The following is a 27,794-nucleotide window of genomic DNA, read 5'->3' as shown; positions in this document are numbered from 1 at the left end:
AAAACAAACTGTATCGCTTATTTCTGTATTTCTTTACAGGTGTATCGTCTTTCCTGTCTCAACTGATGGTTCCATGTAGAAAGGAGCTTCTCCATCTTTTTCACCCAGGGCTTGGTGCTCTGTGGGAACTCAAATGCAGGGGCTGTTGTCATTGTTACTTCTATGCATGAATTCAAACTGGGGGGAAATACAAGTGTGTGTGTGTATGTGTGTGTGTGTGTGTGTGGTCTGGGGTGTTTCCCTCCAGATGGATTTGCATGTTCTTGACTATTAAAGAAAAAGAAAAAAGGAACTGAGAAAAGCCCCAGACACCTGATCTGGGGACACAAGGAGCAGAAGCTGTCAGGCTTTGCCTGCTCCGTCAGGCTCCTGGCGCTAGCTGCAGCCATGTGCGCCCTGTATACTAACGCCGGGTGCCGGGACCTGCCAGGTAGGGCCCTGGCCAGGCGTGGAGTGGGGGCCGGGGGTGGTCAGGACCCAGGTTGCAGTGTCCCCACCTTGGGGCTGGAGACCAGGGTGTGAGGGACAGAGGAGAGGGTGGGCTGGGCTCTCACGTGCCTTTCCTCTAGAAGGGTCCAGGGAAGAAGATGATGACGATGACTATGAGAACATGACGCCACCCTACAAGGACCTTCCTCCCAAGCCAGGTAAGAGGACCTCTCTGAGGCCGGCTGAAGAGATGTGCAGCCTGAGGGATGAAGCGCGAGGAGCAGACTCCCCAGGGGAAGTTAGCTGGGCATAGCAGACACACACAGTCAGCCTGTTCACGCTGGGCACCGCAATGGTGGGAGCGTCCATGCCTCCATCTTGAGGGTCTCTCAGTCTGACAGGGGAGGCAGTTCTGTGCACAGGGGTCTCCCTGGTGGCTCAGATGGTAAAGAATCTGCCTGCAGTGCGGGAGACCTGGGTTCTATCCCTGGGCGAGGAAGATCCCCTGAAGAAGGGAATGGCAACCCTCTCCAGTATTCTTGCCTGGAGAATTCCATGGACAGAGGAGCCTGGTGGGCTACAGTCCATGGGGTCGCTGAGAGTCAGACACGACTGAGCAACTAACACACACACCCTCAGTTCTGTGTACAGTCTTCGGTGAGCAAGTCAGAGAGGGGAGGGAGTAGGAAATTGGGGAAATCCTGAGGGTAACTGAGGGCTCTGCCTGCATTAGTGGGAGGATTGGGGGTCAGACGAGGGTCATTGGAGTGAGACTTGAGGAGTGAATAGGAGTTTGTTAAGGAAAGAAGCTCCCAAAAGAACTGGTGGATGCAAAGCCCTGAGACATGAGTGCCAGGGTTTTAGAAGCTGTGCAGGGACCAGTATTTTTCCAATCTCTTTGCATTCACACCCAGGACCCAAATTAGACTTGAGTGATCCACACCCGGCTGGGGATTCAATAAGAGTCTGATAAGTGTATATAAAAGTGGAGGCTTTAGGCCCTGGCAGTGTGGTGGTAAGGACTTGGTGCTTTGGCCTGGGTTCAATTCCTGGTTGGGAAACTAAGATCCTGAAAGCTACGCGTACGTGTGCTCAGTCGCTTAGTCGTGTCTGACTCTGTGTGACCCCACAGACTGTAGCCTGCCAGGCTCCTCTGTCCATGTATTTTCCCAGGCAAGAATACTGAGGAGGGTTGCCATTTCCTTCTCTAAGGTATCTTCTCAACTCAGGGATTGAACCTGCATCTCCTGCATTGGCAGATGAATTCTTTACCGATGAGCCACCAGGGAAGCCCTGAAGGCTACGTAGTGCAGTCAAAAAAAAAAAAAAAAAAATGAAGTGGAGGCTTTGAGGTTTCCCTGAAGCAACTCCTACCAGGGCCCCTGAATGTCCTTGGATGGGGTGGGGGTCGGCTGGCATTCCAGGTGGATCCACGTCCCCCACTTATGAGTCCAGAGGGCAGTCAGCCTGGGAGGTCCCAGAGCACCATGGGCTCAGTAGGAGTTGGGAGGTGCCCTGGGCTTGGCTCTTTACTGTCCGTCTTCAACTCCAGCCTGGTCCCAAGATGATCTCCAAGCCCAACTCCATGCCCCCCAACCCATACCTGTCTTTTTTTTAATTAAAAAATGCATTTATTTGTTTTGGCTGTGCCATGTGGCATAGGGGGGTCTTAGTTCCCTGACCAGGGATTGAACCCTCACCCCCTGCAGTGGAAGTGCAGAATCACAGTCAATGGACTGCCAGGGAAGTCCCCCATCCTTGTCTTCAGGGTCACCTCTTCCCCAGATTTAGACCCCATCATCTCCAAAATCAGGCCTGGCTCCGTCCCATCTCTATGTCCAGATCCAAAGCTGTCACCAGTCCCCACACAACTACAAACCAGCTTCAGCTTCTCCCCTACCCAAATGCAGCTACAACTGCATTCTTCCCCCCAACCACATCCTGAATCATGATCACCCTACTCCCATGAGCCTTCTTTCAGCCCCATCCTCATTTCAATCCAAACCCTCATCTCAATCCTAACCTTTTTTTTTTTTTAATTAATTTATTTGGCCAAGTTGGGTCTTAGTTGAGGCATGCGGGTCTCTTCCTTGTGGTGCTCAGGCTCTAGAGTCTGTGGGCTTAGCTGCCCCATGTGGGATCTCAGTTCCCTGACCAGGGATCTAACCTGTATCCCCTGCATTGGGAGGCAGATTCTCAACCACTGGACCTCCAGGGAAGTCCCCTAACCTTAAAAAAAAAGAATTATTTATCTATTTGGCTGCAGTAGGTCTTAGTTGCAGCACATGGGATCTTTAGTTTCGGCATGTGACAGTTAGCTGTGGCATGCAGGATCTAGTTCCCGGACCAGGGATTGAACCTTGGCCCCCTGCATTGGCAGCATGGAGTCTTAGCTGTTGGACCACCAAGGAAGACCCCCAACCTTAACCTTACTCTATTCCCATATTCAACCTCACCTGTGTCTATAACTTAGAGTAATCAAGTTTGTCCCAGTTTATCCAGGGATGAAAGATTTCCTGGAATCTGGGACTTCCAGCTTTAAAATTAGGAACATCCTAGTAATTCAGAATGGCTGGTCATTGTATCTTTTTCTTTTTTTTTGGCTCCACCAGGTCTTAATTGTGGCACAGGGGATCTTTCTTTAGTTTCATCAAGCCAAATCTTTGTGGGTTCCCCTGGTGCCTCAGACAGTAAAGAATTCGCCTTCAATGTAGGAGACTCGAGTTCAATCCCTTGGTCAGGAAGATCCCCTGGGGAAGGGGATGGCTACCCACTCCAGTATTCTTGCCTGGAGAATTCCATGGACAGAAGAGCCTGGTGGGCTACAGTCCATGGGGTCTCAAGAGTCAGACATGACTGATCAACTAACACTTTCACCTTTTTCTTTCTTTTATGGGATCTAGTTTCCTGACCAGGAATCGAACCCGGGCCCCCTGCATTGGGAGAACCACAAAGGAAGTCCCTGGTCACTGCATCTTAACCCTGTCCCCATCCCTAAGTCCAGAGCCATTCTCATGCACAACCCCATCCCTAACCCTCCACTGCAATCTCACTCCTGTTTGCATCACTGACTTCCACCCCATTCCCATCCTTGGACCAGCCCTGACTCTGAGCTTCTCTTCTCCAGGTTGGATGGCTCCACCAAGACCTCCCAGGGCAGGTGAGCTGGGGCTGGGGGTATCAGAGACCCAGTGCTGGCTTGGTCCTGCTCTGAGCCTGAGCAACCGTTCCTCCCTCCTCAGGAAAGAAATCGGAGAGACCCCCACTTCCCTGTAAGCTCCCGAAGAACACGGGTGAGGATCCAGGGCCGGGAGCATCCTGTTCCCTTGGCTGAGGTCCTGATATGCCTGACTGCTGTCTTTCTGATCCCTTCCAGGCCTGAACGTCACCCCTGTCACCAGCTTGACTCCTCATCTGGGTAAGCCATAGGAATACCCATTACGATGTCCTAGAGGGGCACTTGGAAGTCCTTACTCCAGCCCCCAATTCTGACCAGAGAACAGATCAGAGGGCTTGGCGGGGAGGCTGTTGATCTTGGGAGACAAAGTCTTTCAGCTGGGTCTTCTTTGCTGCCCAGGCTTTTCTCTAGTTGTCGCGAGCGGGCGCTACTCTCTAGTTGAGATGGGTGGGCTTCCCTTGTTGCCCTGGAGCATGGGCTCCAGGGTGCGTGGGCTTCAGGAGCTGGCACACTCGGACTCAATAGTTGTGGCTCCTGGGCTCTAGAGATGGGCTCAGTAGTTGTGGTGCACGGGCTTAGTTGTTCCGAGGCATGTGGGATCTTCCCAGACCAGGGATAGAACCGATGTCCCCTGCGTTGGCAGCCGGATTCTCAACCACTGTGCCACCAGGGAAGTCCCCTCCATTCCCCAATTCTAACCAAAGAGCAAATCAGAGGGCTTGGGGGAGGTTGTTAATCTTGGAAGACAAAGTCTTTCAGTAACTTCTGAATAAACGTCTCTTGCCTTTCTCCTAGGCACTGATCTGATGCATCCTGCATCCCAGCCGCCCGTAGCCAGTAAGTCCTTTGGGTGTGCCTCTGTCTCCCCTCCCACGGTGGCCAGTGTGTGTGAGCTCTGGAGTTAGACCCTGGGAGAGAAACATTTCCTCTCTGAAGCTCCGCCTTTTTAAGTCTAGACCAGACCCATAGGGACCCAGGATGGCTACCAGTTACTCCTCGAGCCCTACCTCCTGTTTGCATGTAAGTTAGGGGATGCAAGTGTCCATAGTTTGGGCCCCTGCAGAGCAACTTGGGTGGGGGGCTGCTGGAGCATAAAAGACGATACATCCTAAATGTTAAAGAGAAGAGCTGGGTACTATTTACAATAGCCAGGACATGGAAGCAACCTAAATGTCCATCAACAGATGAATGGATAATGCAGGTGTGGTACATATATATCCTGGAATATTACTTAGCCATAAAAAGGAATGAAACTGGGTCATCTGTAGTGATGTGGGTGGAGCTAGGGTCTGTCATACAGAGTGAAGTAAATCAGAAAGAGAAGGACAAATACTGCATATTAACACATATACATGGAATCTAGAAAAATGGTACAGATATATGCAGGGCAGGAATAAAGACGCAGGTGTAGAAGATGGACACGTGGACACAGTGGAGGAAGGAGAGGGTGGGATGAATTGAGCGATAGCACTGCCGTGTATACACTACCCTGTGTAAATAGACAGCTAGTGGGAAGCTGCTGTATAGCACTGGGATCTCGGCCCGGTGCTCTGTGATGACCTAGAGGGGTGGGGATGGGGGGTGGGGGGTGCTCAAGAGAAGGGAGATGTATATACTGTACATATACTGATCTGTGTGTATAGCCGATTCACTTCACTGTACAGCAGAAAACTAACACAACATTGTAAAGCAGTTATACCCCAATTTAAAAAAAGGATGAAAAAGAGAACTGGGTCCAGGTTATGCACAACCTCTCTAAGCCTTCAGTTTACTGGGAGCAATTAAAGCTCTGTCATAAGGGTGAGGATTCAAGAAGATAGTAAGGGTGTGACAGAATGCTGGGCCCATAGACTGTATTCCACAAACGTTCCGGGCTTCTTCAGGGTTTGCTGTGTTTGACATTCTCTTGCTGACCCCACCTGATGATATAGCCATGACCCTAATCTTTTGCCCCCTTCCACCCCATCCCCACTCTTGGAGAAAAGTTCAAGGGTCCTTTCCTCACTGAAGTATCAGCGTCAGTGTCCCTGTCCCCGTCTCCACCCCACAGCAACTCCAGTGCCCTGGATCAGTCAGAAGTTCGGAGGTCTTAGGTGTTACCAGGAGAGACTGATGGTGTGCCTGTGTCTGCTGGTGGTGGTGTCACTGCTCATGGGCTGCACCGGTCTGGTTGTGACCCTGATCAAGTGTGAGTAAGGCGAGAAAGGGGCTTGCAGAGAAACTGGGAAAGGGGTATGGGAGGACCTGGGGGCCACAGTCCATGGGGTCGCAAAAGAGTCGGACATGATTTAGTGACTAAACAAGAACAACAACAACAAATGGGAGGATATGTAGTCCAACTTGGGCTCAAGCTGGACTCCTTCTCATAGACCAGGAGGTGGTGGAAGAGCTGAGGATGTTGACCTTTCAGCAGATGGCATGGCGAGCGAATGGTGAGTGGTGTCAATCATCCCTTCAAGCCACGTTGAGCACCAACATGACTGTCAAATCCAGCTTCATCACCAACCCCAACCCCATGTTTGCCAGGCACTGTGCTAGGTCCCAGGGTGGGGGATGGGTACATAGGGGGGTGAACACAACAGACAGAGTCCCTGTCCCTGTGGAGTGTGTGTGTGTGCGTGTACATGCGTGTATCTAGACCTCCACTGTTTTCCAATATGGTGGCCAGGAGTCACTGTGGTTGTCAAGTGCTGGAAATGTGGTCATTTTTCTGGGGGGTGGTTGCAAAGAAACTTGGATTTTATTTCCTCCCAGCGTTGTCACTTATAGTCCCAGCAAATCTACAAGGAAGGAATTCAGAACAGCTCAGCATGGTACATCCACTCTTTGTGGGGTGAGCTGGGGTCACTGGGTAGCTGGGCTGGGCTGGAAGGTCCCAGAAAGCTTAACTCATGTGGCTGGTGCCTGGCTGTGCCTCTACCCACATGTGTAACTTGAGCTTCCTCATAGCATGGTGGTGTTAGGGCTCAGCTTCAGAAATTACACAGCCACAGGTCCACTGCACTCTGTTGGTCAGAATTAGTCACAGGACCAGCCTAGATTCAGAAGGAGGGTAGGTAATCCTGTCACTCCTTGGGGGAAGGGCAAAGAATTTGCAGCCGTCTTTAACTTACCATAGCGAGGGCAGCCTTTCCACACCTCCAGTTGAGGCTCAGACCCTGTTATGGTCTCTCCTTCCTCTTGAATTTCTGTTTCATGACATTTATCATAAGTCAGTTATGTGATGAACTGTCTGCTTCATCAGGAACCTTATGGCCAATGAGGGCAGGGAATGCAGTGAATCCGTTAGACTCAGGAAATACGGAATTAACTAGGTAAGGAGTTGAGAATCTCAGGCATATGCAGAGGTCCTGTAGTAGGAGGCAACATTTAAGTACAGGGAGGAGGGTGGGTAGTTGAGAGAGAATGGTTGCTTAGCTGAGGGTTGTGGTTGTGGGGTTGAAGAGAAGTAGGTAGAGTAGAAAGGTTTAGGAGGTAAAATTGACTGACCCTGGGGATGGGTGAGTGGGAATGGTGGTGGGTGCGAGGAAAGAGTGTCAAGGATAACATATATGTTATCTATCTGTCTACTATTATCTATCTGTCAATCATCTATCTATTATCTATTTATCAATTGTCTATCATCTACTTATCTAGTTTTCTATTGTCAATTATCTATTTCTTCATCAATCATCTATCTATTGATGATGAAGAAATAGATAATTGATGATAGAAAACTAGATAGGTAGATGATAGACAATTGATAAATAGATAATAGATAGATGATTGACAGATAGATTATTGGAGAAGGAAATGGCACCCCACTCCAGTGTTCCTGCCTGGAGAATCCCAGGGACGGGGAAGCCTGGTGGGCTGCCGTCTATTGGGTCGCACAGAGTCGGACACGACTGAAGCGACTTAGCAGCAGCAGCATCTATCTATTACCTATCTATCAATCATCTATAGATCATCTATCTACCTACCTATTGAGTTATCTATCTAATATTTCTATTTTGTCTAATTGAAGCATCATCTGTTGATGGCCCTGGGGAGTATTGGCGGAGGGCCAATTTGTTGAGAGTAGTGGGAACACAGTAGTTGTAGAAGAGGCCTTCACTATGATTGGTGATGTCTGAAAATTGCTCCATTCCACACTCCCTAACCCCACACTTCAGACCAAGCCACTCTTACACTCAGAAACCATCAGCTTCTCACTGCCCAGAGTCCAATGCAAAACTTTTGGCTTGGCATTCAAGGACCCAGATGCCAGACCTCGTTGCACTTGGAGCTCAAGCTCCTGTGAGATTCTCCTTGACTTTTACTGTACAAGCCTTTCTCAACATGCTTGCCTCTGGATCTTTGCTTCCAAGGTGGCAAGGTGACCCCTGACTATTGAGCCTCCTCACTAATACAGAACCACCATTTCCCTTTAAAACCCATCTGCTCCAGGAAGTCCACCATCTCTACTCTCCCTCAAGCCTCAGGAATTAATCTCTCCTCTGAGTAACTCTAGGACTCCTCTTGGGCACTGACCATGTTGTTTTTGAGTTTCACCCACTAGAACATGGGTGTGGTGGGGAGCACAACTCTTGCCTCTGTCTGGTGTGTCTGCAGTCAGTGATTGGTAGGTGGGTAGATGGGGGTTTGGGTCTCTAACCGTTCAGCCCATTCCTGCTAACAGTGACTGGCATGATGGGGTTAGCTGGCCTGAAGAAGGACATTGAGCGCATAAGAGCTGACACCAACCAGTCCCTGCTAGAACTTCGGGGCTTATTAGGTAAGTGGGACTTGGGGAACTTCCCTGAGTTGGGGGGGGGGAGCATGGTGGAGCCGGTACAGAGCACAAATCCTTGGGAGTGATTCTCAGTGCAATCTATGTGAATGGTTCCTTCCCAACCCCCGCTAGAGTTGAGCAGTGCCCAGCCTGAACACCTGTACATGGCATACCATGTACATTACTCTGGTTCTGGGGCCACTCTGACAGAATCCTATCCTGTCCCCAGACTGTACCAGGGTCACCTGTCCTGAAGGCTGGCTCCCTTTTCAGGGTAAGTGTTACTACTTCTCTCCAAGCACCAAGTCATGGGATGAAGCCCGGAAGTTCTGCCAGGAGAATTACTCTCACTTGGTCATCATCAGTAACTCTGATGAACAGGTGAGCTGTCCCCTCCACACCCTTGAGAACCAGCAGGGCCAGCCTGCCTCTCTCCTAGGATTTACACATCCTTCCCTGGCCTGAATGTAAAGAAACTGGAATTGCTTTTGAATCACTAGAACTTTTAGTACTGAGGTTACTGCTTGAGTTCAAATCCCGATTGTGTTGACTTATCCAATCTGAGCCTCAGTTTCCTCTCTTACATGGAGGTATAATAATGGCTATCTCTTTGGTAGCACTTTCTATTCTCTAGGCTGTATTCCAGATATTTTACACGCATTAACATAATTCTAACAACAGACCTATAAATTAGGTGAGGGTCAGGAGAGGCTATGTTACGTTAAAATGACAGCCAGTCCCTATAGCTCAATGGTGGAAGTGTATGAGGCAAAATTTCTACCTACACGCACTCACAAAGAAAGTCAGATGGGCACTGTTATGTTTTAAAGTTATAGAAAGAGACAGTTTCATCTGTGTGTATGTACGAGGAGAATTGAAATAAGTGTAGATAACTTTAATGACTTAATACTACCAAAGCTGTGCATATCATTACCTATCAGCACTTCACAGAGAACAAAGCTGAGGCTTGTTTCACTCAAGCAGCTTGCGTGTTACAACTAGTAAATGTCAGAGCTGGGGTTGGAGCCCAGGAAGCTAGTTTTGTTCTTGACCATAAAACTCACAGCACTATTTGATTATTAGTGTTTGCCAGGTTTATTTTCCCCTATCCTTTTAATTTCAACCTATGTCATTATTTTAAGATTTCTTGTTGACAGCATATAGTGGGGTCTTATTTTTTTTTTAATTCAATCTTTGAATCTCTGGCTTTTAATTGGTATTATAAGATCATTTACAGATATTAAAAAATTTGTTAATTAGAAGATAATTGCCTTACAATGTTGTGTTGGTTCTGTAGGGATTGAACCCAGGTCTCCCGCATTGCAGGCGTATTCTTTACCGACTGAGCTATCAGGGCAGCCCAGATCAGTCATAACTATATGAATATATCCCTCCCTCTTGGGCCTCGCTCTCCCTTCCCATCCTACCCCTCTCGGTTGTCACAGAGCTCTAGGTTGGGCTCCCTGTGTTACACAGCAACTTCTCACTGTCTTACGTGCGATAGTGTATATATGTCAATGCTACCTTCTCTGTTTGTCCTACCCTCTGCTCCCCAGCTGTGTCCACAGTCCATTCTCTACATTTATGTCTCCATTCCTTCCTTGCAAATACGTTCATCAGTACCATTTTTCTAGAGTCCATATATATGCATTAATATATGATATTTGTTTTTCTCTTTCTGACTTACTTCACTCTTTGTTCATCCACCTCACTGCAACTGACTCAAATTCATTCTTTTTATGGCTGAGTAATATTCTATTGTACATATGTACCACATTGTCTTTATCCATTTATCTACAATATTGATGCGAGTGTAAACTGATACAACCACTATGGAGAATAGTATGGCAATTCCCAGGTGGCTCAGTGGGAATTTTAAATTAAAATTTAAATTAAATTTAAATTCATTTAATTTAAATTAAAATTTAAATTTAATTTAAATTAAAAAAAAAAAATCCGCCTGCCAATGCAGGAGGCATAGGAGACGAAGGTTTGATCCATGGGTCGGGAAGATCCCCTGGAGTAGGAAACGGCAACCTGTTCCAATATTCTTGCGTGGGAAATCCCATGGGCAGAGGAGCCTGGCAGTCTATAGTCCATGGGGTTGCAAAGAGTTGGACATGCCTGAGCATTCACACACGTGGCAAGTCCTTAAAAAACTAGGACTAAAACTACCATATGGGAACTTCTACCCACTCCAGTATTCTTGGGCTTCCCAGGTGGCTCAGCTGGTAAAGAATCTGACTGCAAAGAGGGAGACCTGGGTTTGATCTCTGGGTTGGGAAGATCCCCTGGAGAAGGGAAAGGCTACCACTCCAGTATTCTGGCCTGGAGAATTCCACGGACTGTATAGTCCATGGGGTGGCAAAGAGTCAGACATGACTGAGTGACTTTCACTTTCCTGGTGGTACCTCCATGCTATCAATGCAACGGGCCTGGGTTCAAGCCCTGGTTTGGGAACTGAATCCTACATGCTGCAACTGGAGATTCCCACATGCCACAACTGTGATCTGGCACAGCCAAATAAATAAATAAAAATATTAAATATTAAAAAAAGAGAAAAAAAGGAAAAACTGCCATCAGTCAGTTCAGTTCAGTCGCTCAGTCGTGTCCGACTCTTTGCGACCCCATGAATCGCAGCATGCCAGGCCTACCTGTCCATCACCAACTCTTGGAGTTCACTCAGACTCACGTCCATGGAGTCACTGATGCCATCCAGCCATCTCATCCTCTGTCATCCCCTTCTCCTCCTACCCCCAATCCCTCCCAGTATCAGAGTCTTTTCCAATGAGTCAACTCTTCACATGAGGTGGCCAAAGTACTGGAGCTTCAGCTTTAGCATCATTCCTTCCAAAGAAATCCCGGGGCTGATATTCAGAATGGACTGGTTGGATCTCCTTGCAGTCCAAGGGACTCTCAAGAGTCTTCTCCAACACCACAGTTCAAAAGCATCAATTCTTCGGCACTCAGCCTTCTTCACAGTCCAACTCTCTATGACCCAGCAAAAGATCATTTACATTTAATGTAATTATTGATTTGGTTGGATTTAGGCTACCATCTTATTTTTTCCCTCTGTATCTTCTCTGTTTTAAAAAAATCCTTCTGTTTCATAGCATCATTTGTATTGAATAAATACAGGGTTTTTTTTTGGAGATTAGATTAGATGATGTGAATGGGGCAGGTGTAAGTCATATTCCAACTAAACAACAACTAAACTCAGGTAGTTAAGAAATATAACTTTGCTTTAAATAACTCATTTCCTTCCTCTTTGAGCTCCTATTATACCAAGGTGGTGGAGATTTCATCTCAATCAGTTGGGATTATCTGTTTTTCTTCTGAGTAGGGATGGCTTATATGGGGTCAAGGTGGAGGGGAGTGCATATCTGGTCCTCAACATCTTTGTTCCAAGCTGGTATCCACTGGGACATCCACTGGGTGAATGATCCTGGACAAATTACTTAACTGCTCTGTGCCTCAATTTTCCCATCTGTAAAATGGGGTTAACAATCCTTGCTTCAGTGGGTTACCATGAAGATCAAATGAGATGACCTATACAAAGTGTGTAGCTCATTTTTTAGTCATTAAGTCATGTCCGACTCTTTTGTGACCCCATGGATTGTAGCCCACCAGGTTCCTTTGTCTATGGGATTTTCCAGGCAAGAATACTGGAGAGAGTTGCCATTTCCTTTTCCAGGATATCTTCTTGACTTAGGGATTGAATCTGTGTTTCCTGCATTTGCAGGTGGATTCTTTACTGCTGAGCCACCTGGGGAGCCTGTGTAGGTCACTTATTAACTTGTTATTTCAATCAACATTTCTTGAACACCTCCTATGTGCTAGTTGTCGTTGTTATCTTGTCACTAAGTCACGTCCGACTCTTTGTGACCTCATGGACTGCAGCACGCCAGGCTCCTCTGTCCTCCACTACCTCCCGGAGTTTACTCAAACTCATGTGCATTGAGTCAGTGATGCCATCCAACCATCTCACCTCCTGCTGCTTGCTTCTCCCCTTGCCCTCAATCCTTCCCAGCATCAGGTCTTTTTCAAAGAGCTGGCTCTTCACATCAGGTGGCCAAAGTATTGGAATTTCAGCTTCAGGGCACTATGATGATTTGATGGGCTGAGCAGCACTTTGCTCTTTCTGATTTCCTGATACTTCTCTGGGGTTTTACCCAAGAAACAAGGTCCAGAGTCCCTCTAATTTTTAGAGTTTTCATATCCATCTGGGGTTTTGGCCATCACCTCGGGCTCTACCAGAGAATGAAATGCAGAGCCCTCTTCCTGGCACCCACCACGCCTACATCTCCATAGCTTCTTTCCCATTGCCATCTTTTGTCTTTACCTTTTAGGAAATCTTGGTCTTGAATAAGATTGAGTGAGTGAGATATGATTTGCATGGAGTAAAATGCACAGATCTTAAGTGTACATTCACTGAGTTTTGGCATATGTAGGCATCTGTGTAACTGTCAACCCAGCCAAGATTTAGAATGTTTCCACAGCCCAGGGAGTTCTCTCATGCCATCTTCCAGTCACCCCCGCCTATCCCAGGAAATGACACATCTGGTTTCCTTACCATAGATCAGTTTGCCTGGAGAGGAGTTGCTTTATTTTTCAACTTTTATTTATTTATTTTTGGCTATGTTGGTTCTCTTAAAAAAATTTATGGATTTATTTCAAACTTTTAATTTTTTATTTTGTATTGGGGTATAACCGATTAGCAATGGCATGATAATTTCAGGTGCAAGGAACAGTGAGAGGACTCAGCCATACGTATACATGTGTCCATTCTCCCCCAAGCCCCTCTTCCATCCAGGCTGGCACATGACATCGAGTAGAGTTCCCTGTGCTATACAGTAGGTCCTTGTTGATGACCACTTTAAATATAGCAGGGTATACATCACCTTCCCAAACTCCTGAACTGTCACTTCCCTTTGGCAACCATAAGTTCCTTTTCTAAGTCTGTGAGTCTCTAGTTTTGTAAGTTCATTTGTATCATTTCTTTACGGATTCCATGTATAAGAGATGTCATACGATCTTGCTCCTTTTCTGTCTGACTTCACTCAGTATGACACTCTCTAGGTCCATTCACGTTCCAGCAAATGGCAGCATGTGGGGTTTCTCTGGTTTCAGCGAGCAGGGGCCACTCTTCGTTGTGACGTTTGGGCTTCTCATCGCGAGAGCGTCTAGTTGTGGAGCACGGGCTCTGTGTGCGCGGGGGCTTCTCATCGCGGGAGCTTCTCTTGTTGTGGAGCACGGGCTCTGTGTGCGCGGGTTTCTGTAGTTGCAGTATGCAGGCTCAGTAGTTGTGGCACATGGACTTTAGCTGCTCTGCGGCAGGTGGGGGTCTTCCTGGACCGGGGATCGAACTATGTCCCTTATGTTGGCAGGCGGGTTCTTACCCACTGTACCATCAGGGAACTCCAGGAGTTGCTTTAAATCATGATGTTTTCTTCTCGTCTTTGATCCAAGTCCGTCCTTTCTTCCCAAAGGCCTGGGCTTATGAAATACAAAAGCTGGGAATCTCCTATTTCTCCCCTCCTCCACGTTCTTTTTCTGAAGCAATGAATTCCTTTTCTGCCTGGATGTCGCTTAGGACTGCAGGGGTTGGGAGTGTGAAAGTACCAGGAAATCCAAGATATCAGTTATTATTATTAGAATTGTTCCTTAAATATATGTTAAATGTTAAGATGTTGCAGTACTGTATGGAATACAGAAAAATAGTAGTGACAAACCTATTTGCAGGGCAAGAATAGAGATGCAGACATAGAGAACGGACTTGCGGTCACAGGGTGGGGAGGAGAGGGTGCAATGAACTGAGAACGTAGCATTGACATATATACACCCCCGTGTGTAAAACAGCTAGCTAGTGGGAAGCTGCTGTACAGCACAGGGAGCCCAGGGGGCTCAGCTCACTGCTCTGTGAAGGGTGGGATGGAGGTGGTGGGAGGGAGGCTCAAGAGGGAAGGGATATATGTATACATATAGCTGATTCACTGTTGTACAGGAGAAACTAACACAACGTTGAAAATCTACTATACTCCCATGAAATAAGATGTCACAGGACTTGCAGCATGTCAGACACTGTTTTGAATTCTTTATGCATATTAATCCATTCAATCCTCTCAATAACTCTATAAGGAGGTAGCTACTATTATCCCATTTTACCGAGGCGGAAACTGAGGCACAGAGTGGCTCATAGGTTTTTCAAAAAAGCAGCATGACTATTCCCACTGCAGGTGCTCAAGTGGGAGGAAGGTTTTGATCTTGTTCTGTATGCCATGGGGATTTGGGATGGGTACTGGGGTGGCATTCACAAGCCCTGAATATATGTGAGACAAGCAGGGTATACGTAGAAGAACTGACAGCTGAATGCTATTTGTACTTGCAGGACTTTGTGGCCAAGGCTCACGGATCTCCACGGGTGTACTGGCTGGGGCTGAATGACAGAAATGTCGAAGGGGACTGGAGGTGGCTGGATGGGTCACCTGTCACACTGAGGCAAGTATCCAGGGCTTATTGGGTCTCTCTTCCTTGTAGGTCTTTGTGAAGTCTAAACCAGCAGATTCTTTAGAATCCCAGGTTGAATAAAAAGGAACGAAATTGGGTCATTTGTAGAGATGTGGATGGACCTAGAGACTGTCATACAGAGTGAAGTAAATCAGAAAGAGAAAAACAAATTCATATGTTAACGCATTTATGTGGAATCTGAAAAACTTAATATAGATGATCTTATTTTACAGAGCAGAAATAGAGACACAAATGTAGAGAACAAATGTACAGATACCAAGGGGGAAAGGGGTCGTGGGATGAACTGGGAGATTGGGATTGATATTATGTATAACATCGATAACTAATGAGAACCTACTTCACAGTACAGGGAACTCAGTGCTCTGTGGTGACCTCATGGGAAAGAAATCCAAAAAAGTGGGGATATATGTATATGTATAGCTGATGTATTTTGCTGTACAGTAGAAATTAACACATTGTAAAGTAACTACACTCAATAAAAATTGTGGTACATATACACAGTGGAATATTACTCAGCCATAAGAAAGGACACATCTGAGCCAGTCCTAATGAGGTGGATGAACCTAGAGTCTGTTATACCTAGTGAAGTAAGTCAGAAAGAGAAAACCAAATTTCATGTATCAATGCATATATATGGAATCTAGAGAGATGGAACTGATGAACCTATCTGCAGGGCGGCAATGGAGATGCAGACATAGGGAACAGACTTGAGGAGGCAGTGGGGGATGGAGAGGGTGGGATGAACTGAGAAAGCAGTGTAGAAACATATACATTACCGTATGTAAGATAGCTAGCCAGTGGGAATTTGCTCTGTGACTCAGGGAACTCAGACCTGGTGCCCTGTGACAACCTAGAGGAGTGGGATGGGGCGGGAGGTGGGAGGGAGGTTCAAGAGGGAGGGGACATATGTATGCCTGTGGCTTATTCATGCTGATATATGGCAGAGACCAACACAATATTGTAAAGCAATTATCCTCCAATTAAAAATAAATTTAAAAATTAAAACAGTAAACAAAAGCAATCACACACACACACACACACACACACATCCCAGGCACAGCTGGACAAGGGAAGCACAAGGGTGCTTTTTTTCTGGTAGGGTTTCTGGTGCCTGAACATTTTTTTCCTCCTTAAAACATCTCAGCCTTTTAGCACAACTGCTCAAACATATCGAGTCCCCAGACCAATGGTTGAGGGGAAAAAAAGAGAGAAAACATGCCATGGCTATAGGACAAGAGGAAGAGGAAGATTATTTTTTTTAAAGATGCATGCTTTTTAATTTTATTTTAAAGATCTTTCATTTATTTATTTTTGGCTATGCCACATGGCATTTGGAGTCTTAGTTCCCTGGCCAAGGACCAAACCCGTGCTCCCTGCAGTGGAAGCTCAGAGTCTTGACCACTGGAGAAGTCCCAAGAGGAAGATTTTTGATTTGCCAAAAGAATGAGCAGGATCTCATTTGTGGAAGCATTCTTTATATTAACTGATTTATTTAATTTTCTTAGTAATTCTATAAGGAAAGTACTGTTATCCTCTCCATTTAAAGACATGGAAACAGAGGCACAGACAGGTTACGTGATCGTCCCAAGGTCAGACACCTGGCAGGTGGTAGTGCCACGCACCCGGGCTTCAGAGTCCATGCTGTCAGCCATCATGCTTTATCTTCTTAAGGAGAATATGTATTTGTACTTAATTTTATTTATTAAAATAATTTAATTGATTAACAAATTAATTTTTGGCTGTGCTGGGTCTTTGTTGCTGCCTGCGGGATTTCTCTAGTTGTGGCAAGTGGGGGCTATTCTCTAGTTGCAGTCCGCCTGCTTCTTATTGTACTGGCTTCTTTCGTTTCGGAGCACAGGCTCTGGGGGTGAGGGCTTCAGTAGTTGTGGCTCCTGGGCTCTAGAACACAGGCTCAGTAGGCGTGGTGCACGGGCTTAGCTGCTCCCCAACATATGGGATCTTTCTAGACCAGGGACCGAACCCATGTGTCCTTCACTGGCAAGCAGATTCTTTACCACTGAGCCACCAGGGAAAATTTGTATTTATTTATACTGTATGTATTAAATTTGTATTTATTTAAAATATAAATACAGCCATGTCTGTATTTGTATTTTAAGTAAATATTAACAAATTGTCCCCCATATGATTATACCAATTTATTCTCTCACCAGCTTGACTTACATTTTTTTTTTTTCCCCACACGCTCATCAAACTTTTGGAATTTTGTTGTTTTAATCATAGGTGAAAAATGGAATACTAATGCAGTATTTTTTAAAATTAATTTTTATTGGAGTATAGTTGATTTACAATGTTGTGTTAGTTTCTGCTGTACAGCAAGTGAATCAGTTATACATTTATGTATATTAACTCTTTTTAAGATTCTTTTCCCATATTGGTCATTACAGGGTACTGAGAGGCCAATGTAGTATTAATTTGCATTTCTGTTATGCTTGAGGTTGAGTGTCTTTTCATATGTTTGATAGCCATATGTATTACCTTTTCTGTGAATTATCTATTCATATCTTTTGTGTATTTTAAATAAATATTTATTTATTGGTCTTTGTTGAGTCTTAGTTGTGGCACATGGGATCTTTCCTTGCAGCACATGGAAAGATTTTTGTGTGTTTTTTATATTGGAGTTTTGGTCTTTTTCTTATTGATTTCGGGGAACTCTTTATATATTAGAGATATTAGTGTTTTGTCTGTGGGTTTTATTTTTTTATTGAAGATTCCTGGAGCGGGGTAGAATTCTGTAAATAGAGATGGCATGGGATGGTGTGTCACTGCAGGTCCTCAGCTCAGATCCCTTTTGGGGGCTGGTGCAGGCACCCCCCAGCAGGGGGCATTGGCTGCTAAAGGCTCACAGTTACACTTTCTCCAGAGAGGTGACCTCAGCTGAATGGAAGCCTGTTCAGCTAGAAGGTTACTCCACTCCCACTGAAGTCATGCCACAGACAATGACAGGCTAAGAGCTGCCTGGACCCCTTGTTTCAAGTTGGAAAAACTCTGTTGTGCTATTTAAATTCCAGAGCTCCCTGTGGGTTCAGGCGGAGTCTAGACCAGGCTAAACCCATACCCTTGCTCACTTCTATCCCCTGCCTCATCCTTCTTCTTTCCATCCCCCTCTCCTGAGAACACCCTTTAATAAATCCCATGCACCTGAATTGCCAAATTTGGCTCTGTGGACACAGTGGTGGTTGAGGGGAAGGGGAGGGTGGAACAAATTGTGAGATAAAAGCAGAACAAAACAAACCAAACAAATGACATGTATACACTGGCACGTGTAAAACAGATAGCTAGTGGGAACTTGCTATAAAGCACAGGAAGCTCTGCTGTGTGCCCTCTGATGACCTGAACGAGTGGGACGGGGGATAGCGTGGGAGGAAGGTCCAAGAGGGAGGGGATATATGTGTACATATAACTGATTGACTTCACTGTACAGCAGAAACAACACAGCACTGTAAAGCAATCATACTCCAATTAAAAAAAAAAGGGAACATGACCTAAAACACTACATTACTTGGAAGGTTGAGAGGGACGTGGTTTCACAAAAATGTTTTTTGGAAGAGAACAGAAACTGACCAGATGCAGGAAACTGATTCAGGAACCTGGAGAATTCCTGGTGAACAGGAAGATGGGGCTGAGTTAGCACAGACAAGCTGCTGGGGTTACGGGGACAGCACAGCATTTTCATGTAATTCTGAAAGGCTGAAGGAATGATTCGGTGGAAGAAAGAGCCCTGAGCCATTAAGGCTTTTCTTGTTCTTTTTTCTGATATATATTTTTTAAATTAATAGACTTTATGTTTCCTTTTATCGCTATTTTTAAGTTGAAGTATAGTTGATAAACAGTATTATATGTCACAGGCGTACAACATAGTGATTTGCAATTATTAAAGTTATACTCCATTTAAAGTTATAAAATCTTGGATATATTCCCTATGTTGTACAATATATCCTTAAAGCTATTTTTAAATTTTATTATTTTAAAAATTGTTTACTTTTAAAAAGTAATTTTTATTTAATTTTAAAGATTTTTTTTTTTTTTTTGGTGTGGATCATTTTTGAAGTCTTTATTGAACTTGTTACAATATTGCTTCTGATTTGTGTTTTGGCCACTGAGGCATGTGGTGTCTTAGCTTCCTGACCAGGGATCGAACCCACACTCCCTGAATTGGAAGGTGAAGTCTTAACCACTGGACTGCCAGGGAAGTCCCCAATAACTTTTATTTTATATTGGAGTATAGTTGCTTTACATTTGCTTTCCAGGTGTATCACAAAGTGGTTCAGTTATACATATAAGTATACCTATTCTTTTTTAAATTCTTTTCTCATTTAGATTATTACAGAATATTGAGGAGAGGTCCCTGTGCTACCAACAAGGACCTTGTACCTTATTTTATACTTAATACTTTTCACCACTTTCCCGCCTAATCCTATATCGCCCCTCTCTCCCTTCCTCTCCCCACTGGTAACCGCTAGTTTGTGCTCTACAGCTGTGAGTCTGCCTCTTTGTTGCTGTAGTCACTATTTTGTTGTATTTTTCAGATTCCACATTAAGTGATATCGTATAGTCTTTGTCTTTCTCTGACTTACTTCACTTAGCATAATATCCTCCAAGTCCACCCGTGTGGTTGCAAATGGCAAAATTTCATTCTTTTTATGGCTGAGTAGTGCGTTATTTTTTAGAAAAATTGAGCAGAAGGTGCAGAGCGCTGTTTCCCACATCCCTTTTCTCCTGCACACATTTTCCCCCCATTATTAACATCTTGCATTAGCATAGTTTTGTTACAATTGATGAACCAATATAGACACATTATTATGAACCTAAGTCCATAGGTCAGATTAAGGTTCACACTTAGTGCTGTAAAATACTATGCTTGCTTAGTAGTGTCCGACTCTTTGGAACCCTCTGGACTGTAGCCCACCAGTCTCCTCTGTCCATGGCATTTTTCAGGCAAGAATACTGGAGTGGGTTGCCCATACCCCTCCAAGGAATTTTCCTGACTCAGGGATCGAACCCATGTCTCCTGCAGCTCCTGCACTGCCGGTGGATTCTTTACCTGCTGAGCCATCGGACCTTCCCAAAATTCTATGGGTTTTGACAAACTCATGATGTCATGTATCTACCATCACAGTATTATATAGAACTGTAGTTTCACTGCCTTGAAAAATCCGCTGTGCTCCATTTATTCACCTCACCCTATATCCACTTTCTCCTTTATCCAGCTTTTGGGACCCACAGGAACCCAACAACCTCTATAATAATGAGAACTGTGCCAGCATGAACAAAGGTGGCACCTGGAATGACCTCTCCTGTGACAAAACTACATATTGGATTTGTGAGCGGAAATGTTCCTGTTGAACCCCAGAGTTGAGGCTGGGTGGAGGTCCATCCGTACCCCATGCCCCTCGGCTCTTGGAGGTGAGAACCTCCTGCCCTTCTGATGCGAACAGTGGGAACTGACAGCACCAAAGGTGGAATCAGCAGCCTGGATGCAGCAAGGTCTCTGGGGTGCAAGTCAGATCATTTCTGGGGTGAGGACTTGGGGGCGTGTTCAGTCGCATTGTGTTAGTCTGTTCAGGCTGCTGTTACAAAATATTGTACACTGGAGGGCTTATACATAACAGACATTTTTTTTTCTCAAAGTTTTGGAAGCTGACAAGCCCAGGATCAAGGCTCAGGGAGATACAGTGTTTAGTGATGACCTGCTTCCTGGCTCATGGATGTCATCTTCTCACTGTGTCCTCACATGCTGGGAGGGGTGAGAACTCTCTGGGGTCCATTTTTATTTTTTAAAGACTTTTTACTTTGTATTGGGGTATAGCCGATTAACAATGCTGTGATAGTTTCAGGTGAACAGCGAAGGGACTCAGCCATACATACACTTGTATCCATTCTCCCCCAAACTCCCCTCCCATCCAGGCTGCCACATAACATTGAGCAGAGTTCCCTGTGCTCTACAGTAGGTCCTTGTTGGTTATCCATTTTAAATAGAGCAGAGTGTACACGTCCATCCCAAACTCCCTAACTCTCCCTCCCCTGCATCCTTCTCCCAGGCAGCCTTAAGGTCATTCTCTAAGTCTGTGAGTCTCTTCCTGTTCTGTAAGTTCATTTGCATCATTTCTTATTAGATTCTGCATACAAGGGCTGTCATAATCATATTGAGGTCCCTTTTTTAAAGACACTAATCCCTTTCATGAAGGCTCCACCTACCCCAAGACCTAATCACCCCTAAGGCCCTACCTCCTAATAGCATCACATTGGGGTTTGGGATTTAACATGGAAGTTTTTTTTTGGGGGGGGCGGGGTTGGTGGGACACAACTCCGTCCAGAGTAGATGAGCAGGAGCGACACCAGGTCTTAGTAATGGTCTCTCAGTTCTGGGGTCTGGAGGACACTCACTGGGTCCCTGATCATGGCTCTTAGGAAACCGTATGGACTTCAGGAGCTCCAGGTCTGACATTATTTGAGCTGGGACTGAAAGCACTATGGCTCCTTTGGACCATGATCATAATGTGATGGGACTCGGACCCTTTGCTGTCTACCTGATGTGAACCAACTTCTGGGAAGCTGTGCCATGCTCAATGCTCAGTCGTGTCTGACTCTGCAGAATCCCCTGTCCATGGGATTCTCCAGGCAAGAGTACTGGACTGGTTTACCATTTCCCTCTAGGAAGCATAAGGGCAATAATTCCTGACATGCAGCTGTTTCCATGTCCTGAGTGAGGTTTGCCCAACCTAGTTGGTGGAATCAGACCTCTGCCAAGACTTGAGCTGTGGAACTTCTAGAAAGGCAGACCAGCTGAAAGTCAAAATTCCTCACCCAGGCCAGGCCATGACTTTGTGAGATCCTCAGGACAATAATGGAGACATCTTCCTACCCTCTTGTGCCTTTAGGTGGTTTGTGAAGCTCTTTGATGAAGTAATTCATTTTACTATGGATGGATCTTCTTGGACTATTATCTCTTTAAAAAAATTATTTATTTTTAATTGAAGGATAATTGCTTTATAATATTGTATTGGTTTCTGCCATATATCAGCATGAATCAGCCATAGGCATATATATTTCCCCTCCTTCATGGCCCTCCCTCCCACCTCCTACCTCATCCCACCCCTCTGTTGTCACAGAGCACCAGCATCATACAGCAAATTCCCGCTGACATATTTTACATATGGGAATATATATGTTTCCATGCTACTGTCTCCAATAGCTCTTGCAATGTTTTTGTTTAGTTGCTAAGTCATCTCTGACTCTTTGTGACCCTATGGATTGTAGGCCGCCAGGCTCCTCTGTCCATGGGATTTCCCAAGAAATACTGGAGTGGGTTGCCATTTCCTTCTCCAGGGAACCTTCCCTATCCAGGGATTGAACCCGAATCTTCTGCATTGGCAGGTGGATTCTTTCCCATTGAGTCACCAGGGAAGCCCTCTTGCAGTGTTAGATCTTTTCAAACTATCGGTTCATTGTGAGGTCCTTGCCTACTGTGTCAGTTTGCTGGGACTGTCATAATAAAGTGTCATAAACTGACTTAAACAACAGAAATGTATTTTTATTTTTAAAAATCTTTGGCTGCACTGGGTCTTCGTTGCTGAACGTGGGCATCTCTCTTGTTGCAATGTACCAGCTCTAGAGTGTACAGGCTCTGTAGCTGCAGTCAGACTTAGTAGCCCAGAGGCACGTGGGATCTTAGTTCCCTGACCAGGGATTGAACCCGAGTCTCCTGCATTGGAAGGTGGATTCTTAACCACTGGACCACCAGGGAAGTTCCACGGTTGTGGAGGCTGGAAGTCTGAGATCAAGGTGTTGGCATGGTTGATTTCTGGTGAGCCCTCTCTCCATGGCTGGTCTGTGGCTGTCTTTTATGTCTACAGGAGGTCTTCCCTTTATAAATTCTGTGTCATAATCTCTTCTTCCTTTAAGGACCCCAGTCATACTGGATTAGAACACACCCTGATGACTTCTTTTAATTTAATTATCTCTTTGAACACTATCTCCAATGTTTTAACATTCTGAGATGTCGGGGGTTGGGACTTTAACAAGTGAATTCGGGGTGACCCAATTCAGCCTGTGACACCCATTAAATTCCAGAGGTGCCCCTCCTAGTCACTGTGGCAATCAGCCCCCCTCCCCCAGAGAGCTGGTACTACCCCTAGCTGAGCACAGCTCAATACATCAATCTCTTCAGATAGTCCCTGTATCGGGGTGGGTATAAACCAATCAATGTATTGGTCAACAAGTGCCCTGAGTTAGCACAATCATTCCTGTTATGACTAAGAGCAAGTGATTAAGGCAAGCAGATTCTGAGCAGGGGAAGTAGCGGGTAGGGGACTGGCATTCACTTCACTTCCTATTCCCTCTGTACTTGTCTCCTCCCATTTTCACACCTGCCCCTAGCTCATCAGTATCAAAATTAATGCTCTACACAGCCCTTAGAGTTGGACCATTAAAAAGGCTGAGCGCCAAAGAATTGATACTTTCGAACTCTGAGGCTGGAGAAGACTCTTGAGAGTCCCTTGGACTGCAAGGAGATCAAACCAGTCAATCCTAAAGGAATATTCATTGGAAGGACTGTTGCTGAAGCTGAAGCTCCAATACGTTGGCCACCTGATTCGAAAAGTGACTTATTGGAAAAGACCCCGATGTAGGGAAAGACTGAAGACAAAAGGAAAAGAGGGCGGGAGAGGATGAGATGGTTAGATAGCATCACCAACTCAGTGGACATGAACTTGAACTCCAGGAGACAGTGGAGGACAGGGAAAGCTGGCGTGCTGTAGTCCATGGGGTTGTAAAGAGTCGGACACACCTTAGCGACTGAACAACAACAGCCCAGGACTTCAGAGTGGGTGGGCATCCTGTTCTAAGCTCTCCACCCAGGGGACCATTGGCCCAAGCAACTGTTTACCTGGGGTCAGGGAAAGTTCGCCCATCTCAGAAGAGGAAGGTCCAGTTTCTTCCAAAACGTGTGTTGAGAAATGGGGAAACAAGGGGGCTGTGGTCACTTTTCTGAGTCACACTGTTGGGGAGTGGTTCACAGTGGAACTATCTCCCTTCTGCATCTCTCACCATTGTCCAATTTCAGGTAGTGAGGACAACATGAAGGAGGTCTTCTTTAACACTTTGGGTCCAGGGGACCAAAGGTTGGGCATTCTTGGTGGTTAAAAAAAAGCCACAATTAAAATAAAATTATTTATTTTAAAATTGAAGGATAATTGCTTTACAGAATTTTGTTGTTTTCTGCCAAACATCAACATGAATAAGCCATAGGTTTTAATTGGAGGCAAATTGCTTCATAGTATTGTGTTGGTTTCTGCCACACAAAAATGCAAACCAGCCATAAAAAAGCAAACCAGCCATAAAAAAGCCATGATTTATCAAGCATATATTGTGCACTAGATAGATGGAGTAGCTTTCATTTAATCTTCATGATGGTTCTTTGAGTTTGGAATAATCACCAGCCCTATTTTATAGCTGGGAAAACTGAGGCTCAGAGGGGGCTCATGGCTTGTCAATCGTCATTTAGTGGATAAGGAGCAGAGCTGGGATTTGGATTCTGCATTTCTTGTTGTTGTTCAGTCACTCAGTCATGTCCGACTCTTTACAACCCCATATACTGCAGCATGCCAGGCTTTCTGTCCTTCAACTATCTCCCAGAGTTTGATCAGATTCATGTTCATTAAGTCTGTGATGCCATCTAACCGTCTCATCCTCTGTTGTCTCCTTCTCCTCCCGCCTTCAATCTTTCCCAGCATCAGGGTCTTTTCCAGTGAGTCAGATCTTCGAATCAGGTGGCCAAAGTATTGGAGCTTCAGCTTCAGCGTCAGTCCTTCCAATGAATATCCAGGGTTGATTTCTTTTAGGATTGACTGGTTTGATCTCCGTGTAGTCAAAGAGACTCTCATGAGTCTTCTCTAGCACCACAGTTCGAAAGCATCAATTTTTCAGTGCTTAGCTTTCTTTATGGTCCAACTCTCATATCCATACATGACTACTGGAAAAACTATAGCTTTGACTAGACGGACCTTTGTTGGCAAAGCAATGTGCCTTGCATGGTTGATTTTTTTCTATATCACTTTCTGCCTTTCAAAGGGCTGTCTACAAACCTGAATTATCCCTGAAAACTCTAACCTTGTAGCTCTTGCCTCAGACTGCAGTTCTAGGAAAGGAACAATGTGATGTGGTAGAACAGACATCCTGGATTGGGGTAGGAGAAAAGGAACTGGGCTCTGGCTCTGTTGATGGTCCTCTGTGGCCCTTCTGGGGCTGTTATAATAATGCGGGTGAGGGGTGATGGGGACCCGGGAGCTAATGGCAAAAGCAGGAAGAACTCTACATCTGAAGATACAGCTAGTGGGATTGCTGATGAACTGTACGCTCGGTGTGAGAGAAAGAGCAGGGTGAAGAATGACTCCAAGGTTTTCCGCTCAAATCATGGAAAAGAAGGAGTTACTGTTACTAGAGATGGGGAAGAAAAAATGCTCATGCAAACAACACATTTACATTTAGGTGGTTTGTGAACTTCTGCCAGATTCTAAGAACCTCTCTTGGGTCAAGGGTAGAATCTTAAAAAAATTTTTTTTATTTAGATATTTATTTCTGTGGCTGTGCTGGATCTTTGTTGCTGTGAGGGCTCTTCTCTAGTTGCAGAGAGCAGGGGTTACTCTCTAACTGTCATGTGCTTTTCTCATGGTGGTGTTTCTTGTTGTGGAGCATGGACTTTAGGGGGCTCAGGCTTCAGTAGTTGTGGCACATGGGCTCTGCAGTTTCAGCTCCCTGGATCTAGAGCACAGGCTGAGCTGCTCCAGGGCTTGTGGGACCTTCGGGGACCAGGGATGGAGCCTACATCTCCTGCATCAGTGGGGGGATTCTCTACCACTGAGACACCAGGGAAACCCCAAGGATACAATCCTGTGTGTAGCAGGTGTGGTCACATCCAACTTACATCCTTGGTCCTCACATTTTCAGTGACTTCCGATGGCCAGCAGCTGCCACTGGAGTCCTTATTTGGCAGATGGCAGGTGAGAAGTGTTGGGGGAAAACGCTTCCTGGAACAACCCTCAACCAAAACCTTGAACTTGGTGTACACATGTCCCAGCTCCCTCACCTCTCAGGTGAGATGACTCTGAGATCCTTGTCCCAGTTATTGCCCAGCGGTCCCTGCTGGGATTAAGCCCCCACCTTGTACCTGCTGTCTTTTTGCCCCTGATCCACTTCTTTGCACCCCTGCTGGTATTTCCCAGGATCACCTCCAAAATAAATTACTTGCACTAGAATCCTCGTCTCAGAGTTTTCTCTTGGGAGAGCCCAAACTAAGACACCATGGGAAAGGAGAAAGATGAGTTTGCAACATGTTTCTGGTTTTCCTGGAACTGAGTGCTTCGTGGGATGCAGGACTTTCTGTGCCAGAGGTGGCGAAGTCCTGGGCAAGCTGGGATAGGTTGACCACCGTCGTGTTTGGGAAGCCAAGAGAAGAGAGTGCTTCCAGAAGGAAAGGGGGGACTTCCCTGGTGGTCCAGTGGTCAGGAATCTGCCTGCCAATGCAGGGGACATGGGTTTGATCCCTGGTCTGGGAAGTAGGATCCCACAAGCTGTGGGGCAACTAAATTGGTGTGTCACAACTACTCAGCCCAAGCTCTACAGCTCAAGAGGCACAATTAATTACTGAAGCCTGTGCACCTAGAGCCTGTGACCTGTACCAAGGGAAGCCACTGAAATGAGAAGCTCATGCACCGCAACGAGAGAGTAGCCCACACTCGTTGCAACTAGAGAAAGCCTGTGGGCAGCAACAACAATCCAGCACAGCCACAAACAAAAGCAAAAACAAAAAACAAAAAAAAAAAAAAGAAAGGGGATAATGCATATATAGATAAAACATCATATTGTACATCTTAAATATATACAAATTTTATTTGTTAAGTAAATCTCAATAAAGCTGGAAAAAACCCCTAAAATATTTGGTTGTCAAAAAAGAAAGTAGAAATGAGGGTGAACAGAGTGAGATGTGACCCAAAGGTCAAGTTAGAAAAATTGAGAAGCAGTCAGTGGACTTGGTACTGAAGGAGCATTTGGGACATTGAGCCATTCTTGGATGTATTGGGGACAGAAATCCGACTACAGTGGGCTGAGCAGTGAGGGGGTAGGAGGAAGTGGGGACAGCAGTGTGTAAACAGTTTTTCTACAATTTTGGCTATGAAGAGAACTAGAATGTTATTGTAGCAGAGAGAACTTCTGGGGGTAGAAGAGACCTGAACATGGGTGCTCCATACTCTTCCAGCCCCTACCCCCACTTATTCCCGTAGCAGATCTCCTGGGTCTTCAAGGCTGATTTTTTCCCTTCATGGTTTTCATCTTTTGGAATTGTGCTCTGTTTTTTTTTTGAAATGCTTCTTCCACATGGTCTTTTAACTCATTAATTTGTCTCTTAACAGTGATCATCTTCTTTGATTCATCCAGTAAAATGACTCTTTTTATTTATTCTATTTATTTCCATAGAACATTTGGTGCTGAACTTGAATCTCTTTGCATCCTTCTTTTTTATCATTCTTTAAAAAAAAATTTGATTCACTTACATATTTTATTTTTGCCTGTGCTGGGTCTTTGTTGCTGCTCAGACTTTTCTCTAGTTGTGGGGAGTGGGGGCTTCTCTCCAGTTGTGGTGTATGGGCTTCCATTGCAGAGGCTTCTCCTCTGTGGAGTATGGGCCTAGGCTCTAGGGCACAGGCTCAGGAGTTGTGGTGCTCCGGCTTAGTTGCTCTGCGGCACATGGGCCTCCCGGGTCAGGTATCAAACCTGTGTCTCCCTAATTGGCAGGTGGATTCTTTACCACTGAACTACTGCTGCTGCCAAGTCACTTCAGTCGTGTCCGACTCTGTGTGACCCCATAGACGGCAGCCCACCAGGCTCCCC

The 27,794-nt window shown here is 45.5% G+C and overlaps 1 protein-coding gene across 1 annotated transcript; it reads left to right on the top strand.

The window, feature by feature from the left end:
- Positions 1 to 313: 313 nt before the first annotated feature.
- Positions 314 to 27,301, top strand: CLEC17A (C-type lectin domain containing 17A). The gene is made up of 12 exons (XM_070792658.1): positions 314 to 430; positions 570 to 647; positions 3,557 to 3,589; positions 3,672 to 3,722; positions 3,806 to 3,847; positions 4,403 to 4,444; positions 5,658 to 5,795; positions 5,977 to 6,039; positions 8,268 to 8,363; positions 8,590 to 8,741; positions 14,749 to 14,858; positions 20,117 to 27,301. Exons 1-12 carry the CDS (start codon positions 388 to 390, stop codon positions 20,250 to 20,252), a joined length of 984 nt encoding a protein of 327 aa, XP_070648759.1. The 5' UTR covers positions 314 to 387; the 3' UTR covers positions 20,253 to 27,301.
- Positions 27,302 to 27,794: the final 493 nt, after the last annotated feature.

The sequence above is a fragment of the Bos indicus genome, chromosome 7 (genome assembly GCF_029378745.1).
Source record: "Bos indicus isolate NIAB-ARS_2022 breed Sahiwal x Tharparkar chromosome 7, NIAB-ARS_B.indTharparkar_mat_pri_1.0, whole genome shotgun sequence".
In the NCBI taxonomy this organism is placed as follows: domain Eukaryota; kingdom Metazoa; phylum Chordata; class Mammalia; order Artiodactyla; family Bovidae; genus Bos; species Bos indicus.
Note: the sequence above shows the minus strand (reverse complement) of the source record. Positions and strands in the feature narration are given on the sequence as shown.